The sequence below is a fragment of the Stegostoma tigrinum genome, chromosome 9, assembly GCF_030684315.1.
Source record: "Stegostoma tigrinum isolate sSteTig4 chromosome 9, sSteTig4.hap1, whole genome shotgun sequence".
Taxonomy (NCBI): domain Eukaryota; kingdom Metazoa; phylum Chordata; class Chondrichthyes; order Orectolobiformes; family Stegostomatidae; genus Stegostoma; species Stegostoma tigrinum.
The window spans coordinates 63972794-63991593 of record NC_081362.1 but is presented as its reverse complement, the minus strand read 5'-3'; the positions used below and the strand labels follow the sequence as shown (position 1 = coordinate 63991593).

Genomic DNA, 18800 nt, shown 5'->3' with positions numbered 1-18800 from the left:
GGGCACCATGGTTAGCAATGGGCCAAAGAGCCTGTTTCCATGCTGTATTACTCTCTATGACTGGGTGTTCATAGAAATGTTCATAGAATCCCTACTGTGTGGAAACAGGCCCTTCAGCCCAACAAATCCACACTTCCCCTCCGAAAAGCATCCTACCCTGACTCAATCCCCTACCCATCCGGTTCCCTGTGTCTAATTCACCTGAACACTACATACAATTTAGCATGGCCAATCCACCTACCCTGCACATCTTTGGACTGAGAGAGGAAACCAGAGCATCCGGAGGAAACCCGCACAGACACAGGGAGAATGTGCATGTGAGGTTTTGCAAATTGGCAGGAAGAATAGAGGGGTTGAATATTATTTATATCAAGATAGACTACAGAAAGCTATAGAACAGAGGGATTTGGGAGTCCTCATTTATAAATTGCAAAAGGCCAGCATCCAAGTTTAGCTGGTAATTGGGAAGGCAAATGAAATGTTGGCCTTTATTTCAAAGGAAATATTATATAAAAATAGGGAGGTTTTGCTTAAACTGTTCAAGACACTCAGCAGACACAGCTGGAATAGTGTGAACAGTTTTGGGTCCCTTATCTAAGTAAAGATATACAGGCACTGGAAACAGTCCAAAGAAGGTTCACTAAGCTGAAATCAGATATGGAGGGCCTGGCTTATAAAGAAATATTGAGTAAATTAGACCTGTAATCATTGGAATATAGAAGAATGATAGGCAATCTTACTGATAGATAAAAATTTTGTAGATGACTCAACAGGATGGATGTAGGAAGGTGGTTTCCCCTTGTGGGAGAATATAGGACCAGAGGCCATATTGTCACAATAAGGGGTCACACATTTAAGACAGAAATGAGAAGGAATTTATTCTCTCTGAAGAATCTCTGTAATTCCTTACCACAAAGGACTGTTGAGGCTGAGTCATTAAGTATATTCAAGGTTAGAATAAACAGATCTTTAATCAGTAAGGGAATCAAGTGTTATGGGGAATATGGAAGAAAGGGGATTGATGATTATCAGATCAGTCATAATCTCAGTAAATTGCAGAGCAGACTTGATGAGCTGCATGGCTTAATTCTATTCTTCTATGTCTTAAGGTAAAAACATGGAGTGTGATTTCAAATCCCACAACCTTCCATACTAAGCTGACACAATTTAAATTATTTTATACAAATAATTTTACAAAGAGATTACATACCCAATAACATCTCGCAGATCACGGTCATCATCATCGTCCATGACAACTGGAAAAGATGCAAGATTAGAATTGTACATTTCACCTTCAAGCAGTAATTACTAAATTATAATTCAGAATTCTGCACTACCATAGACAAACAAACTAAAATGGGTGAACATTAACCATGATATCAGGGCCTCCATAATAGCTTTCTTTGAATTGGTATGATACTGTTTATGTCCAGTTGTTCAATTCAAGGCTTCTACCATCAAGCAGGTTGACTCAAACCTTTGGAATTCTCTGTTCTGAAGAGCTGTGGAGACACCACTGTTAAATATATTCAAGACTTGACACAGTATTTTAACCATTCAATAAATCAACAGAAACAGGAATTGGGTGGAATGGTGAAGCTGAAACAGATCAGCCATGATTGCGCTGAATGGCAGAGCAGGCTCAAAGGGTCAAATGGTTTACTCATGTTTCAATTTATTATACTCTTAAATTATATTAGAAAACAGTTGTTAGATATTTTGAACTTATTTTGTTAAACAGGTGTTCTACTTCTAATGCACCATAAGAAATCATTATAAGGCAATCGCCTGTAGCCTTCTCCTTAAGCAGTTTTCACGTGAGACTCATCATATATAAGTTCATGGATAGAGCACCAGCTTTCAAAATATTCCCAGACCATCACTGAAAACGCCAAAATTTATTCATAATAGGTAACATGTGCAATTTATACTTCTAATCACAATAAGTAATAGAAAATCATAGCAGGATTTGTGCCGCAACTGTAAGAAAATCATTTATCTTTCGCGGAAAGAATTTTAAATAATAGAAGAAAAAGTCGGCATAATCATAAAACAGGAAAAGTATTGGCTTAATGACCAACCACATATATTAAATAAATCTGCTGACAGTGCCTCAGTTACAGGTAGTTAGTTACAAGTATAATCAGACCACAGTCCAACTTAATCTCTTACAAACAGCTGCATTTATGGGATAGTGAGATTTAAGCAAATTTATTCATTCCTGAAAACATTACAAACAGTAAAAAAAAAGTTGATTTTATGGGCCTGCAACATTGGGAATGGAGGCAGACAAAGCCCAGATATTATGTGGTCAGTTCTGTTCCAAAGAGTTATTTTGACTGACATGGGTTTGGAAAAGAGAATTGATCTCATTAATGATAATGGGAACTGCAGATGCTGGAGATTCGAAGATAATAAAATGTGAGGCTGGATGAACACAGCAGGCCAAGCAGCATCTCAGGAGCACAAAAGCTGACGTTTCGGGCCTAGACCCTTCATCAGAGAGGGGGATGGGGGGAGGGAACTGGAATAAATAGGGAGAGAGGGGGAGGCGGACCGAAGATGGAGAGTAAAGAAGATAGGTGGAGAGAGTGTAGGTGGGGAGGTAGGGAGGGGATAGGTCAGTCCAGGGAAGACGGACAGGTCAAGGAGGTGGGATGAGGTTAGTAGGTAGCGGGGGGTGCGGCTTGGGGTGGGAGGAAGGGATGGGTGAGAGGAAGAACCGGTTAGGGAGGCAGAGACAGGTTGGACTGGTTTTGGGATGCATCCCACTGCATCCCAAAACCAGTCCAACCTGTCTCTGCCTCCCTAACCGGTTCTTCCTCTCACCCATCCCTTCCTCCCACCTCAAGCCGCACCCCCCGCTACCTACTAACCTCATCCCACCTCCTTGACCTGTCCGTCTTCCCTGGACTGACCTATCCCCTCCCTACCTCCCCACCTACACTCTCTCCACCTATCTTCTTTACTCTCCATCTTCGGTCCGCCTCCCCCTCTCTCCCTATTTATTCCAGTTCCCTCCCCCCATCCCCCTCTCTGATGAAGGGTCTAGGCCCGAAACGTCAGCTTTTGTGCTCCTGAGATGCTGCTTGGCCTGCTGTGTTCATCCAGCCTCACATTTTATTATCTTGATCTCATTAATGGCCTTGTTAAAGATAAATTGACTGGGATTTTTCCATCACTTTAAGTTTCACGACTTGATCAATTGCTTGGATCAACAGAATGAAGTGCCAGTAATCCTGGTAGGTCACAAATCCTTTCCCACCTACCTGGGAAAGGGGCTTCACCATCCAGGCTGCTGATTTTCTGACGGTTTTAACCTTTTTTCGCCAAATTATTAAAGGATTGTTAACTGAAAGTTTGAGATGGCGTTGTGGTTTGTATTTGCCAGTTCAAGTTCCACGGTGAATCTGGATCTGTTTCAATTTTCATTTGTTGTTCATTTTTAAATAGCTTTCTTACTTAATTCTTTATATTGAAAAAGAGATTCCACTACATTTTTAATTCTCCAAGTAGTGCCACTTTTGCTTTTTATTTTATCTTGAAAGATTTCAACAAGTAATTCCTTGTTCCAACCAGGCTATCAATGACTATGGTGTCAGTGCATGCATCAGAGTATGTGTAGTTTTGCAGAGTAAATCAGAACCAGAGACTGAGCAGAGAAATTGTACCGGAACAACTGGTGATCTTTAAAGAAAAGAAACTTTAGGTACGTGCTAAGTACATTCCAGCAAGGGAAAAAGCTAAGGGGACCAAAATCAGAGTTTTGTGGATGATGAAGGTGTCAGAGCTTATGATGTATATCACGTGAGTTCATCAAATGAAAACCAGGTCCGATAAAGGAGATTGGGAGATGAGGAGAAGAGAAAACATGACTTGCAAAGAGATACTCTAAAAACAAAGTGGCAATCAACACAAATAACCAAAACTCTTCTACCAATTTGTAAACACTAAACAGGAAATAGGAAGTAGAGTGCACATTCTCTGGACACCAGAATACACATAGAATTATGTTTCTACAGCTGCTTCTGAGCAGCAGAGCTAAATAAAATTGGATTTGTTAGCAGGAACTGGCAGACTCCCTCTTTCTTTGTGCCTATTTCTCATGATCTCAGAAGACAGCACTTGGTGAAAAAAGCAAATTGGGGAAACAACTGGTCAATGAGAACTCAAAATATATCTCCAACATTTGCTGCTAACAAAGTGTGAAGCTGGATGAACACAGCAGGCCAGGCAGCATCTTAGGTGCTCCTAAGATGCTGTTTGGCCTGCTGTGTTCATCCAGCTTCACACTTTGTTATCTCGGATTCTCCAGCATCTGCAGTTCCCATTATCTCTGATCAACATTTCCTGCTGCTGAGATTTACCAGTCAGCAATTTAACAACTCTGGTCTCAGGTTAAAAAGTCATCACGAGTGTAATCTTAATTCTCCCTGTCTGTACCAGATACTCCCTTTAAACTTAGTACCAATGTATTTGATGCATTTTTTTATTATTTCCTCAGGATTGGGAGGTTAATAAAATTCTTCTTTCAGTCATTAATGAAAGCCTTGAAAGTGGCTCATTTCCTCTCTCATTCTGATCCAGTTAACCAATCCTTAACTAAATACAGCCCCAAGCTGAAAGAAATTAAATACCTGTTGAAACCAAACAAGAGGGATTTAAGAAAGAAAGGAGGTGAAATCCCCTCCTCACCTGGTCAAAACATAATTCCTCTGGAGACCTTGGAAAAAATGCATATATCCATTAATGGAAAGGTGTGGTTACAACAGCAAGACATGTAAAATCTTTTACAAAAACAGAAGTTGTTGGAAAAGCTCAGCAGATCTGGCAGCAAATGTGAAGAAAAATCAGAGTTAACATTTCAGATCCAGTAACCCTTCCTCAAAACTGATGGTAGCTAGGAAATGTCAGTTTATCTGCAGAAGATACGGTGGGAGGAGGGGGTAAGGAGTAAACGATAGTTGGGGATAGAGCCCAAAGAGAGAGAAGAACAGTTTGACAGACAAAGGAGTTGATAATGATCTGGATTGGAGGGTGAATAGTTGTTAATGGAGACTATTAGTGGTTAATAATAGGTAGTGTGTAATGGAAGACTATGTGATAACAAGGCCTGACGCGTGGTGGGCTAGGACATGACAGAGTTCAGACCCTAAAATTACTGAATTCCATATTGAGTCTGGAGGACCGCAGGGTCTCCAAGCGGAAAATGAGGTGTTCTTTTTCCAGCTTGTGCTGAGCTTTGCTGGAACACTGCAGCAAGTCTGAGGCAGAGATGTTGGCCAGCGAACAGGGTGGTTTGTTAAAGCAGCAGGCAAAGGGAAGCTCAGGGTCTTTTCTGCAGGCAGAACATAGATGTTATGAGAAGCAGTCACCTAGTCTACGTTCATTTCCACAATGTAGAAGAGACCACATTGTAAGCAGCGAGATGCATAGACTAGATTGTGGGAAATACAGGTAAAGTGCTGCTTCACCTGGAAGGTATGTTTGGGCCCTTGGATATTGGAGATGGAGGAGGTAAATGGGTAAGTGTCCAGAAGAAGGGCATTACCCAAAACGTTGACCTTTCCTTTCCTCCAGATGCTGCCTGGCTTGCTGCGTTCTTCCAGCCTCCTGTTCGTCTACCTTGGATTCCAGTATCTGCAGATTTTTTTCTCTAAACTGTTACACCTTCGCCGGTTTCAAGGTAACGTGCCGATATAAAATCTTTTGTCTACAGGCCAGTAATGAGGAAACTTACCTGAAAATACAGGAATGTTTCTACAGCTTTCCAAATGGCTGTGCATAATTAGATCTTTTTAAGGGTCTTGGCTATTAGAAAAGGATGTCAAGAGCACTTAACATTCACATACTAGTACCTACACACCCATAAATACAAAGAGTTCTGAAGAAAGGTCAATGGAGCTGAAAAATTAACTTTGCTTTCTATCCAAAGTTTTGCCAGACCTGTTGAGTTTTACCAGCAAATTCTGTTTTTGTTTTTAATTTCCAACATCTGCAGTTTTTTGGATTTTTTGTTAAGTATGTGGAATATTCTGCCCACAGAGGTGGATATATTGTTGTACTATGACAACTGTGTTGTTAATCCCGGCTCCATCTTCTTAGAAACATGCCAAAATGTTGATTAGTGGAAATAATGTTGTAAAACGACACAGCACAATGCTTCATGTTGCCATCTCATCTCAACTTCATCTCAATTTCAGCAGACATTAAATTTAGATTGGCTAGGCGTACCGGTAGTGAAGTGCCTTCTTGAACCACTGTGGTCCATTTCCTTAGTTGGACCCACAATGCCTTTAGGGAGAGTGAATTTTCACGAAGGCAACACAGAAAAAAACCACAATACATTTCCAAGTCAACAGTATCACACATACCTGAATATTGCCTTGTAGATAGTGGATAGGAGGCTTTTTGGCAGTCAGGATGTGAATTACTCAATTCAAGATTTCTAGTATCTGACCTTTTCTGGTAGACAAAGTACTTAGATGGCTAGTCCAGTGCAGTTTCCAATCAATGGTAAACCTCAATACATTGATAGAGGAAGATTCAGTGATTGTGATGCCATCGATTGCCAAAGGGTAATGGTCAGATTCTCCCCTGTTATAAATGGTCATTGCTGGTACTTGAGTGGCACGAGAATTACTCACTACTTGTCAGCCCAAACATGGACATTGTCTGGATCTTGCTGCACCGTCAATTATGATGAATGGCACTCAATCTTCACTGAACTCCTGGACTTGTACTTAACTGTCCTACAGTATTTCTTCCATTATACAAGTATACTGTATTTGGCATTTGATCATACAAGCCTCTATCTAAACTCACTATTTTCATCACATGCCATCAGTCTTTTGATTATTTTCTCGATATAATTACTGAAAAGCCTTTCTCACAACTGTGTTTAGATGTGGAAGAATATGGAAATATAAAAGACAGGAGCAGACACAGGCCATTTAGCACTCTGGCTTGCTGCATCACACGAAAAGATGGTGGCTTGTCTGATTGTTGCCTCAATTCCACTTTCATGCCCGACCCCCAAACCCCAACAACAGGTAAAATCATCATAGAACTACAAGACCAGAAGGCTGCTCTCTCAATAGAGTGGCGGTTTAACCTGAGGATCACCACTCCTCAGGCGAAGGGGGAGGTAGAGAAGGAGAGTTCATCATAATAACCTCAGATGGTGAGGGAACTTAACCCACGTTATTAGCATCCCTCTGTATCATAAGCAGCCGTAGAGCCAACTGAGCTAACTAAACCCTCACCACACGCTTGACTCACTTGTAAATCAAACATCTGTCCAACAGTTTTGAATTACCGAATGATCCTGGGTCTCCAATTCTCTCTGACAAAATGGATTATAAAAATTTACAACCTTCTGACATAAGAAATTCCTCAGGTAGAAAAAATTCCTCAGGTGGAATTTTGTGAAAGCAACAGGCAGAACAAGTCATAACCTCCTGCCACCTCTTTAAGGAAAGATCAAACATACGTCATACCACTCAGGCCAGAGGCAGGCCTTCCAGAACAAGAAACTCAAGGGTCAAAGTCCGACCAATAATATCTGCTGACTAATCCAAGGCTGGTACTTCTTCTGTACTCACCAGCACATCTGAGGCGGAGGGCGGTGGTTTACAGCAGATGGAGTTGTCAGCAAGGACAAGGGGATGGATTTCCATTACTTCACCCTTCCCAATGCTGAGTGCCTTGAGACAGCACCAAGTGCCATTTAATGAGGGACCACTTTCCTAAGAAGGATGAGACTCTTAAATGGGCATTAACTACTCACTTAAACATGCCAGTTGGCATTGGGAGAATGTCCAACAGTCTTCCATTCTCAAAAACTCCTGGAAGGGGACAAACTAACCAGTTAACCAGGAAAATTAAGGATAGCATCAAATTGAAAGAAAAGAAACATACAATGTAACAAAGTTTAATTGTAAACAAGAGGATGGGGAGAGTTTTAAAAAGCAAAGATGATCAAAAAGAGAGGTTGAAAATAAACTTTGATGGTAAACTTGCATGTAATATCAAACTACAAGCAAGAGCTTCATTCAAGATATAAAAAGAAAGTGAGAGTCAAAGTGAACACAGGCTCTTTGGAGAATGAGGCTGGGAAAATAACAGTAGGCAACCAGGAAATGGTAGAGGAGTTGAATAAATACTTTGCATCTGCCTTCATTGCATTCTGAAAATATGAAATAATCAAGAGCAAAAATGGGAGAACAAATAAATACAAGAACTATCACTGCAGAAGTAGTACTAGGGAAAAATAATGGGACTAAAAGCCATTGAATCCCGTGGACCTGATTGGATGCATTCAAGGATATTAAAGGAAGTAGCTGCAAAGATAGTGAATGTGGCAGACATCTTCCAAGAATCCTTAAACTCTGGACAAGTTCCTAAGGGTTGGAAAACTGCCAAAGTAACACCTTTACTGAAAAAGAGAAGCAGACAAAAAGAAACAGGTAACTATAGGCCAGTTGGCATAACATGTGTAATTGGGAAGATGTTAAGAGTCCATTATAAAGGATATAAAAGCAGAGCATTTAAAAGCACATAATATTATCAAGCAGAGTCACCACGGCTTCATGAAGGGGAAATCATGCCAGCCAAAATTATTACTATTCTTTGAAGAGATACAGATAAAGATAACACAATGGATGTAATATATTTACATTTACAGAAGGTGTTGTATAAAGTATATTAGCATGGTTAGATAATTGGCTAACTAACAGAAAACAGAGAATTAGAATTATTGTAGATGGCAACCTGTAACTAGTGGAGTGGCACAGAGATCAGGGTTCGGGACAAAATTATTCATAATATATAAATGGCCTGGATGAGGAAAATGAACATGCCATAGCTAAGATTGCAGATGACACAAACAGACATGGAAAGGCAAGCAATGTTGCCAGGGTTGGAGGGTTTGAGCTACAGAGGGCGACTGAATAGACTGGGATTATTTTCCCTGGAGCGTTGGAGGCTGAAGTGTGGCTTTATACAGGTTTTTAAAATCCTAAGGTGCATGGATAGAGTGAACAGTCAGGGTCTTTTCCACAGGGTGGGCAAGTCTAAAAAGACAGGACACAGATTTAAGGTGCGAGAGTAAAGATTTTAAAGGGACTCAAGGAGCAGCTTTTTCACACAGAGGGTGGTATGTGAATGGATTGAGCTGCTACAGGAAGTGGTAGAGGTTGGTATAATTACAACATTTAAAAGACATAGAGCTAGGTATATGAATAGGAACGTTTTAGAGGGATATGGGCCAAATGCTGGCAAATGGGACAGGATTAATTTAGCAAAACTGGTTGGCATGGACAAGTTGGACCAAAGGGTCTGTTTCCATGCTGTACAGCTCTGTGACTCTATAACTAGTCAGGACAGAGACACTTCTTCTCTCAGAGCGTAATGAATCTGCAGAATTCTTTGCCACAAAGACAAAGGTTGGAGAGGCTTTGTCAATCAGTATATTCAAGGCTTAGGAAGATGTTTAATCAGTAAGGGAATCAAGAACTACGGGGATATGGCAGGAAAGTGGAGTTTGTCAGATTAGCCATTATCTTCCAATCCTATGTCTTATGGTCTCATACACAGTTTGGGTGGAAGTAGAAAGGTGGCAGTATTCCCGACCTCTCATCAAGTTAACCCCACAGTCAATTTATCATGGAGAAGGACAAAAGATTCCACCCACAATTTCCAAGTGAAGTAAGAGACCCTTTATTTTGAATTGTACTCACTTGACTCAAGATTCCTCCACAAAGGAAAACATCCTCTCAGCAGCTATCCTCTGACACCTTCTCAGAATCATACATTCAGTAAGATTACATCTTATCCTTCTGAATTCCACTAAATGGAGGCCGAACTTTCCTCATAAGATAAACCCTTTATCCTAGCAAACTATTGCATGTTCTCATTTGAATTACATCCAAGCAACTCAGGAGACGAAAGCCATAGGGAGAGATTGAACAGGCTGGGGCAATTTTCACTGGAGCATCGGAGGCTGAGGGGAACCTTGTAGAAGTTTATAAAATCATAAGGGGTATGGATAGGGTGAATAGTCTTTTCCCCAGGGTGGGGGAGTCCAAAACTAGATGGCATAAATTTAAGCTGAGAGGGTAAAGATTTAAAAAGGACCTAGGAAGAACTTTTTCACACAGAGTGGTCTGTGTGTGGACTGTGTGCGTATGGGGTCTCACCAACAATGTGTACTGTTGCAAGAAGACTTCCTTACATTCCCCTTGCAAAAAGAAACTAGCTTTCTATATGGTTTCCTAATTATTTGCCATATTTTCATCACAACGTTCGTGACCGATGTATGTCAATACCCGACCTCCTCTCAGAATTCTACAGTGTCTCTCCATTTAAATAAGATACTGCTTTACTATCCATTCTACCTAAGTAAATAACCTCACATTTTCCTTCACCATACTCCAGAGGCCAAACTCTTGCCAAATCTCTGAACCGAAATCCCGTTTCAGACTCTGCTCCTCACAAACTGCTTCCTATTTATTTCTGTACCATCAACAAATATTGCTCTAATACACTGTTCTTTCATCTAGGTTGTTCATACAGATTAAATTGTTGAAGCCTCAGCATGGAGCACTGTAGCACTCCATTAGTTGCATTTTTCTAACCTGAAAATGATCCATTTGTCTCAACACTCTGCTTCCTGATTGTCAATCCTCTATCTATGCTAATATATTCATCATGAGTTCTTACCTTGTACAATAAAAACTTATACCACTTTATTATATGCATTTTGTAAATCCAAATATGCTACATTAAATATGACTCCCCTTCCATAAGGCCACATAATATGAATGGGATCTGAGTTCCTAAATGTTGTACTATTACTTCCTTAAATATTGACTCCAGCGGTTTCCCAATGCAACATTATCAGTCAAACTGGCCTAGTCTCTAGCTTTCTAATTGCCCCCATTCTTCAATACAGATGTTACATTCATGATTTCTCAATTCACTGTGATCTTATGATGGTTACAACAAGTGTAAGATTATCTCTACAGGTATTTCTTTCAAGCCCCTGGGATCCAGACTATCAGGTATGCACCAGGTTTTCCATCAGCAGGATGTGGTTTCGAATCTTGTTCAGCTTTGATTTTCTAACATGGTTAGGGAGGATAACTGTGAAATAAAATTTCCAGCGGATCATTCTGCAACAACTGGAAGGCATCATTTTGAAGGCTCCACGTATCCAGCTTGACAAATGTGACATGCTAGGATGTGGGGCATTTCTCCTTAAAGTTAATTTCTTTCTTCCTCTACTTGAGGTCCTATACCTTTCCTTCTACTTCATTATAAATTCATACATAGAACATGATAGATGCTGCTCAGATTGTGGCTTATCCAAGGAGTAAGAAGTTTGAAGTAATCTGTGAAATACAGAACAGACCTAAGATACAAGCCTTCTGATTACAAAATTCCTAAATTTGGGTTACGATTAATATTGTTCAAATAGATTAAATGAATCCCCATGAAAACTATCAGCATCTCCCTACAATTGCATATCCATCCACTACGAATAAGTTTAGTTATGTTGTCGATGATATGCTTCCATGCATTAGTTGGCAGGTTTCACAGCAGGATCCCCTGCATGCTTATGGCACAGTTCTCCTAATACAGTATCTCACTGTTATTTTTTACCTATTCTAGAATGTTGCTTTCAATATCTGACACAGAAGTCTATTTTCTACATTGATGACTGTATGAGGAACTGACAGCATTAGCTTTTAATTTGTCGACTAATTTGATGTAGAATTCCAGTTACCTTTTCTGCACCATATCTCCTCAGTCATGTTGAGTTAGTGTATATGCTATTTTATGTTTATTAGGTGTAAACAACAAAATGGAGCAGGTAAAAGTTATACGAAGTATTTAGAAGACAGGAAATACACACCATACCCTCTGTTCGCAAGAGATGCCCAGATTTTACATTGTTATAACAGCCTAAAACAGGTCAAGCATCTGCTGAGAAACAAATAGAAGTAACAGATCTGTATATAATGGTGCCATCTTTAGTAGGTTTGTACATGCTGCATCTGGAATTCACCTTCAAAAGCTTCACTTTTCTTTGGCCTCCCTGTCCTTAGGATTTTTTTATTGCTTTTATCTATTTTAACGAAACCCTCAGTTTTAAGCAGCCCTTGAAAGCTGAATTTATCTGGATAGACACTAAAAACACTGCATGAACGGGATCATTTTGGGAAGACCTATCATGTACTCTATAAAATATAAAAATTTTCAGTATCTTGCATACAGTGTGCACTTCCTCTTTATGACACACTTGCAACTGTATGCCTTTTGCCTTGCCATAGCAGATCTGGTAGGGATTATAAAAGAATGAAAATTACACCAACAGTTCTTCAGTAAATATTAAATTATTAATTATAATTTTTTTAAAATATAGTCTGTGTAGAAACAAGATGGTCCAGTCATAATAAGCCCTATTTCACTAGCAGAACTTAAAAGAGAATTTAAGTTCATTTAAATGGGTAGAAGTCATGACGGTAATGTAGGATTGTTGTAAAGGTAATAAACAATGAAATTATTTTATGCGCTGTTTTAAGTTCTGAAATTGAAAATCAACAAAGCTGTGAACTAGAAAATGAATTCTTTTGATTTTTTTAAAATATGTTCCAGTAATGGTTTAAAAAAAACTTTTTCTTTTAATTAATTCATGGGATGTGGACATATCTAGCAACATGAGCCTTTACTGCCCATCCCTAACTGCATTCTGGTATCATGTTTGGAAATAGGTATGGCATTCAAGTGGTGTGGACAGAAATATGATTCAATACTATACAGTGTAAGATATTGTTAAAATCAAAACTCATGGAATTCCCCAGCTATTGCAGTGGACTTTGATCTCACGTTTATGGATCATTAGCCTAGATCTCTAGGTTACTAGTCAAGTAATACAATATGTAGCAGAGATCTTAAGGAGCAACAAGTGGCTTGTCCCTAACAAACACGGCAAATCTTTAAAAAGAGGCATTGCTATTTTCTACATATTATTCCAAATCATTGGTAGATGCAACCATTCACCACATTTTGTTCACTCCTTCTTCGAATGAGTGTGGTTGGCATGGCTAGCATTTATCACCCATCCCTAATTGCAGTTTTCTTAAATAGCAGCCAATCTAAGTGGAGTAAGATGCTCACAGTACAAACAAAAAGGTATTTTCAGCATTTTGATATTCAGGATATTTCTAGTAGATTTATCATCATTCAACTACTGCTAAATTCAAGAAAAATGTGTTTTGCAAATAGCTTTACATCCACATTAAAGCTTCCTGTTTGAATGGTACCAAACAAGCAGCCAAAGATAAGTTTACTGACTCAGCAGTTGTCCTGCTAGAAATGGGCCAACAATGGAACTCCAGTCGACTACTATGAAATAAAAAGGGAACACTCAGAATTCCAAAGATACTTCAAGATCTGAGCATTATTAGATTACCCTTTGCATTAGGGAGTGTAAATAAAGTTAAATAATGACTGTCTGAAGATCAGCATGTGTTAGTGCAATATACTACTGAAATATGGTGCTGAAGATGGGATAGCATTTTCTTTTAATTTTATTTGAGCAAGTAAGACCTGGTTGTGATACATTTTTGAATCTTAAGGTTGATATATTTAAAAAGCTGCGTACAACGTGTACATGGAGAACAGAGTCAGAGCTGTACATAATGAGGCCACAGTCACAGAAACGGCAGAAAGAGATAGTTGCAGATTGCAAAGCAGGTCTCTTCCTAAGTTTACAGGGGAAGCCCACAGGATTTCAGTGAGAGCTAGTCAGTCCAGGTTAATAGTGCCAAAGTCAGAAACCTTGATACTATCATTGTCATGACAGCCACTATCCATTCAAACACCCCCATTTCCAGGCATGGTGCCATGCCTGTAGAAAAGTCAGTAATATTCAGACAGCATAGAGGAGAGGAAATAGCCAATCCTTTAGGTTGCAATTATGCTACAAGTCATTGTCATGCATCAGGTCAAAGTCACTGTAGATCTAAAGCTAATTCAGGAGTCCAGAATCCTTAAATGCACATATTTTTGACATGGAAACAGAGCTTTACATAATCAAGCAGGAAGATCAACAGTTGTACTCAATCAGAAATCACAAAAAAAGCACAAGGATGATGACAGTAAAAGGCTGAAGAAACATTCTTTTCACAATTATTCACAGGAGAGTCACAATTTATTTTCATCTTTAGAGCTGCAGCCTGGTTAGCTCAGAGAGTGCCTGAGGAATCCCAAAACTGCATTCCCTCACACAAAACTACAGAACTATCGACTAACTCTACCAATAACGGAATCCAGTGTCTGGCAAAGTTAATGTTTATAATAGAATGTGATGATGCATCCTGTTACTTACCTTTGGTTGTAGGAGTGAACAAGGTCTTTCAAATAGCAAGAGATTAACTTAAGAATATATGATTTAACTCAACCAAGTTGTTAACAGTAGAGGTCAGTAGGAGTATTTGTTATTGAGGAGGTTCTAAGGGAATACAAAGTCATCTTTGAGCAACAAAGAGCAAATGATAAAATTAGGAATCACAAGGTGGAAATCAAGATGAAGGGCAATGTACAACTGATATCTTAAAGGCGAGGTCAGTGCCTTATGCAGTCACAAGTGTAAAGACTTGAACAGATCAGAAAGAACAGGTGAAAAGAAGTGCAGAGATGAGCTGCATCTGTTGTGGTAGTTCAAAAGCAGTTAGGTCTATTTGGATTTGTGGAGATTTATTGCTCCCATAACGTTCCACAGAATAACTGGTGAGGTACTAGGTCAAATGAAAGGTGTATACTGCTTCTTAGTTGACATGCTAGTTAGCAGCAAGACAAAGAAAGAGCACATTATAAAACTGAACAAAGTTAGGATTGATTGCAAAGCTAAGAAGCATGTGTCGCTTCAAGGTACTTGCTTTAAAGAACAGAGTGCCATTCCTAATGGCAGCACAGTGGCTTCAGAGACAGGTACTGATTTTTCTGTAACATCAATAGAATATTACAGATCTTCAGTCAGCAGATCACACAAATATAGACATTCCATTGAGATTTCCCATAAGAACTGATTCATTTCTAGCCTCTGCAGTAATTTGCAAATTACTTTACCTTCTCAATCAGCATGCCAATGTCTGTCAGAGAAATTAGTGAACAAACCTAAAGGGTCTGGTGATCAGTGAGATGCTCAATTAAGTCAGAAATGGGTGGCCTAAAGAATGTGACAATGAGAAATTGTCACAATGCAGAAGTGTTTCACCAAAAAATTAAAAAAATCTAGATCAATGCCATCTCCTAAGGTATTTAAAAATCATTACGCTGCCAAAATCATCACAGGAAATAAAAGACACATGGATAGTTCAAGGCAACGAGCCTGAGTGAATTGCTGCACTGCATTTAGGCATAGTACACACTACAGCCATTGTTCTTCAATAAAAAGGGAGTGAATGGTCAAAGTAATGAATGGGGTACCAATCAAGGTGACTGGTTTGACCTGGATAGATGAGCTTCTTGAGTATTGCTGGAGCTGCATTCAGCCAGGCAAGTGAAGAGTATTTCATCACACTCTTGATGTGTACTTTTATAGGTGGTGTAAAAGCTTTGAGGCATCAGGAGGGAGACACCACCAAATACTGTACAAACGACCTGCTTCTGTTCCCATAGAATTTACATGCCTGGAAGCAGAAGGCCCGAACAAGGAATTCAGCAGGTTTTGGGCCTCGGCAAGGATGCAGACTAATGATGTTAAATGATTTAGGTGGTTTGGTGATGGAAAGAACTTGGCCCAGCAAATTAGTTCAGGATCACTCTTGGTCTGCCTGAAACTTCTTGGTCTTCCACAGCAAGGAGTTGACCTTGACCAAGCGTTGCAGACTTGCACATTCCAAGGTCCTGGGCTACGTACTGAAGCTTGCAGCAATTGCCACCAAGGCGCAGTGGGGAAAGACCACTGGCTGAGGTCTTCCTGCTGAAGACAACTGGGGAGCTGTTAGTTATCAGACCCTCCTAGTGCCTCAATACACATAAATATCGTCTGATACATGTAGGAAATCAAAAGATTTGCTTGTTTACTTTATATGCTGTTGTACAGAACCAAACTACATTTGTGACAATGTATATATACAAAAAATAATTTTATGAATAAAGCACGTTTTTGAAATGAACGCTGAATGAGCTCGGGGCAGCTGTCGCCAAGGCACAGTGGGAAAAGACCACCATCTGAAGTCTTTCTGATAAAGTTTAATAGGGATCAGTTCAGTTATTGGACCCTCCTGGTGCCTCACACGTACGCAAATATATGTGTGAGAGGTCTTTGGTTTTTTTTGAATAGTCAAATTCCAATGTTTTGTTTATTTTCCTTGATATCATACTGTACAAAACAGAACTGCATTTGTGACTATGTGTATATACCCCACATTTTTTTCATAGAATCCCTACAGTGTGAAAACAGACCCTTCAGCCCAACAACTCCACGCTAACCCAGACCCATTACCCCTAAAACCCACATATCCCTGAACACTATGGGCATTTTCCCATGGCCAGTCCACCAATGCTGCACATTTTTGGACTGGGGGAGGAAACCGGAGCACCTAGAGAAAATCCACGTAAACACAGGGAGAATGTGCAAACTCCAATCTCCACATAATCTCCATAGGATGGAATCGAACTCGGGGCCTTTTTTTTGAAAAAGGTATATTTTTGAAATTTAAAAAAAGCAGATTAGTTCAGGATCAAATAGGTTGCAGTGACTGTTACAGGCTGTTTCACTCTCAATCTACATATGACCACAGATTCTTGTGAGCAACAGGACATTTTATTAAGGTGGCTTGGAAGGCATAAGGGATACTTGCCTTTATTAGTTGAGGTATGAAATAAAAAAGCAGAGAGGTTTTGACGGCCCTGCATAAGATAAGGTAGGCCATGGGTACAGTACTATGGCAACCACAACTGCACATATTACAGGCAGGATGTGTCTGCACTAGAGAAGCTGCAGATGAAATGAACCAGAATGTTGCCTGGTCCAGGGTGTTTCAGCAATGAAGATAAATTATATACAGCAGATTTGGATTGTTTTCCTTAAAACAGAGAAGGCTGAGGAGGAACCTAATTGACATGTACAAAGTAGTCAGGGACAAAGACTGAAAGAAAACATTTTCACTGAGTACAGTGATCAATATCAAGGGGACAGATTTTAGGTAAATGACAGGGTTGATTTAGACGGGAATTAAGAAAAACTTTTTCACCTAGAGGGTGCTGGGTATCTGGAACTGAGAGGGTGGCAGAAGCAGGAACTGTCATTGCATTTAAGAAGTATTTAGAAAATTCTTTGAAGTGTCACAGCCACAGGCCAAAAGCTGGAAAATTGGATTAGAATACATAGTGGTTGATGACCAGCGTGAACACAAAGGGTCTGTTTCCATGTTGTAAAACCACATGATGTTGGTGGGTTAATAGCTAGAGTTTGATGGCTATGAACTTTACATTATTTAAGTGAGAGAATCTCCTGCTTCTCCAATATTAGACGTTGAACAAGCAGTATGTCAAAAGTGGATTAATCTGGGCAAGTGGTGGTGAGATAGAGACGGAGGACAGCAACATTCACGTGGAATGTGACACTGTGTTTGGTTATGATAATGCATCATTACCCTTGAGTACTGTGGGTATTTTAATGTAATTCCAAAATTTGTGGCTGCGGATGCAAATGAATTGGCTTTTTGGAAAGAGAAGTATCAATGGAATGTAAGACCTTGCAGTGTCAAAAAACTTCAAACAGACTGGACTGCGATTTCTTGTGATTCTACAAAGACAACAAAGTGTTGACAACTAATCCCTGGCCCAAACTGCAGACGCATTGTGTTTTTCTCTTTGAAGAACACACAATGACAGCAGTTAAAAAACCAGTTTTGACAACACTGTGACGGGCACTAGTGGGACTGTACATTTTGGTTATGTACCAGTGATAATGGGAACTGCAGATGCTGGAGAATCCAAGATAACTAAGTGTGGAGCTGGATGAACACAGCAGGCCAAGCAGCATCTCAGGAGCACAAAAGCTGACGTTTCAGGCCTCGACCCTTCACCCGAAACGTCAGCTTTTGTGCTCCTGAGATGCTGCTTGGCCTGCTGTGTTCATCCAGCTCCACATTTTGTTATCTTGGTTATGTACCAGTTTGGTTTCAAATGCTCACATGCTGTGAAGGTTAGTCAAAGAAATATTCCTAGGTTACCCCTGCACTGCAGGTACAGAATCACTCACACACTGCTGCAAGAAACAGAAGGGAATAGGACAACAAAAAGAGACTCTCACGCTGAATGCTAGAATTCAATCACAGATGAAAAGAAACTACAGAATCTCAAAAAAATCTGCAAAAGGAACATAAAATCAATTGTTCAACAAACACAAAATTCTATTGGTAACAGTCACATTTAGGTCAGAGATAATGGGAACTGCAGATGCTGGAGAATCCCAGATAACAAAGTGTGGAGCTGGATGAACACAGCAGGCCAAGCAGCATCTTAGGAGCACAAAAGCTGACGTTTAGCCCGAAACGTCAGCTTTTGTGCTCCTAAGATGCTCCTTGGCCTGCTGTGTTCATCCAGCTCCACACTTTGTAGTCACATTTAGGTGTCTGTTCTTTGCTAATAATTCAGAGACTGATGCATTTTGTTTTAAACTTTTATCTTTTTTGACTCATGTCTTATTTCTAATCTGTCTACATGTTGCACTAGAGTTTTTTCTTGCACGCAGTAATAAATGAACATTTTTTAATTCAAGA

General features: G+C 39.8%; 1 protein-coding gene across 2 annotated transcripts in view; it reads right to left on the bottom strand.

The window, feature by feature from the left end:
* Nucleotides 1-18800, bottom strand: part of bicral (BICRA like chromatin remodeling complex associated protein) — a 66913-nt gene that overhangs the window by 44355 nt on the left and 3758 nt on the right. The window contains exons 1-2 of one of the 2 annotated variants that reach the window (XM_048536792.2): nt 1373-1527; nt 1211-1256 (exon numbers count right to left, since the gene is read on the bottom strand). In XM_048536792.2, the coding sequence (XP_048392749.1) occupies nt 1211-1251 (41 nt within the window). In that variant the 5' untranslated portion in view covers nt 1252-1256; nt 1373-1527. Of the gene's footprint in view, nt 1-1210; nt 1257-1372; nt 1528-18800 lie in introns of those variants that run through there. The other variant, XM_048536791.2, reaches the window with a different exon arrangement.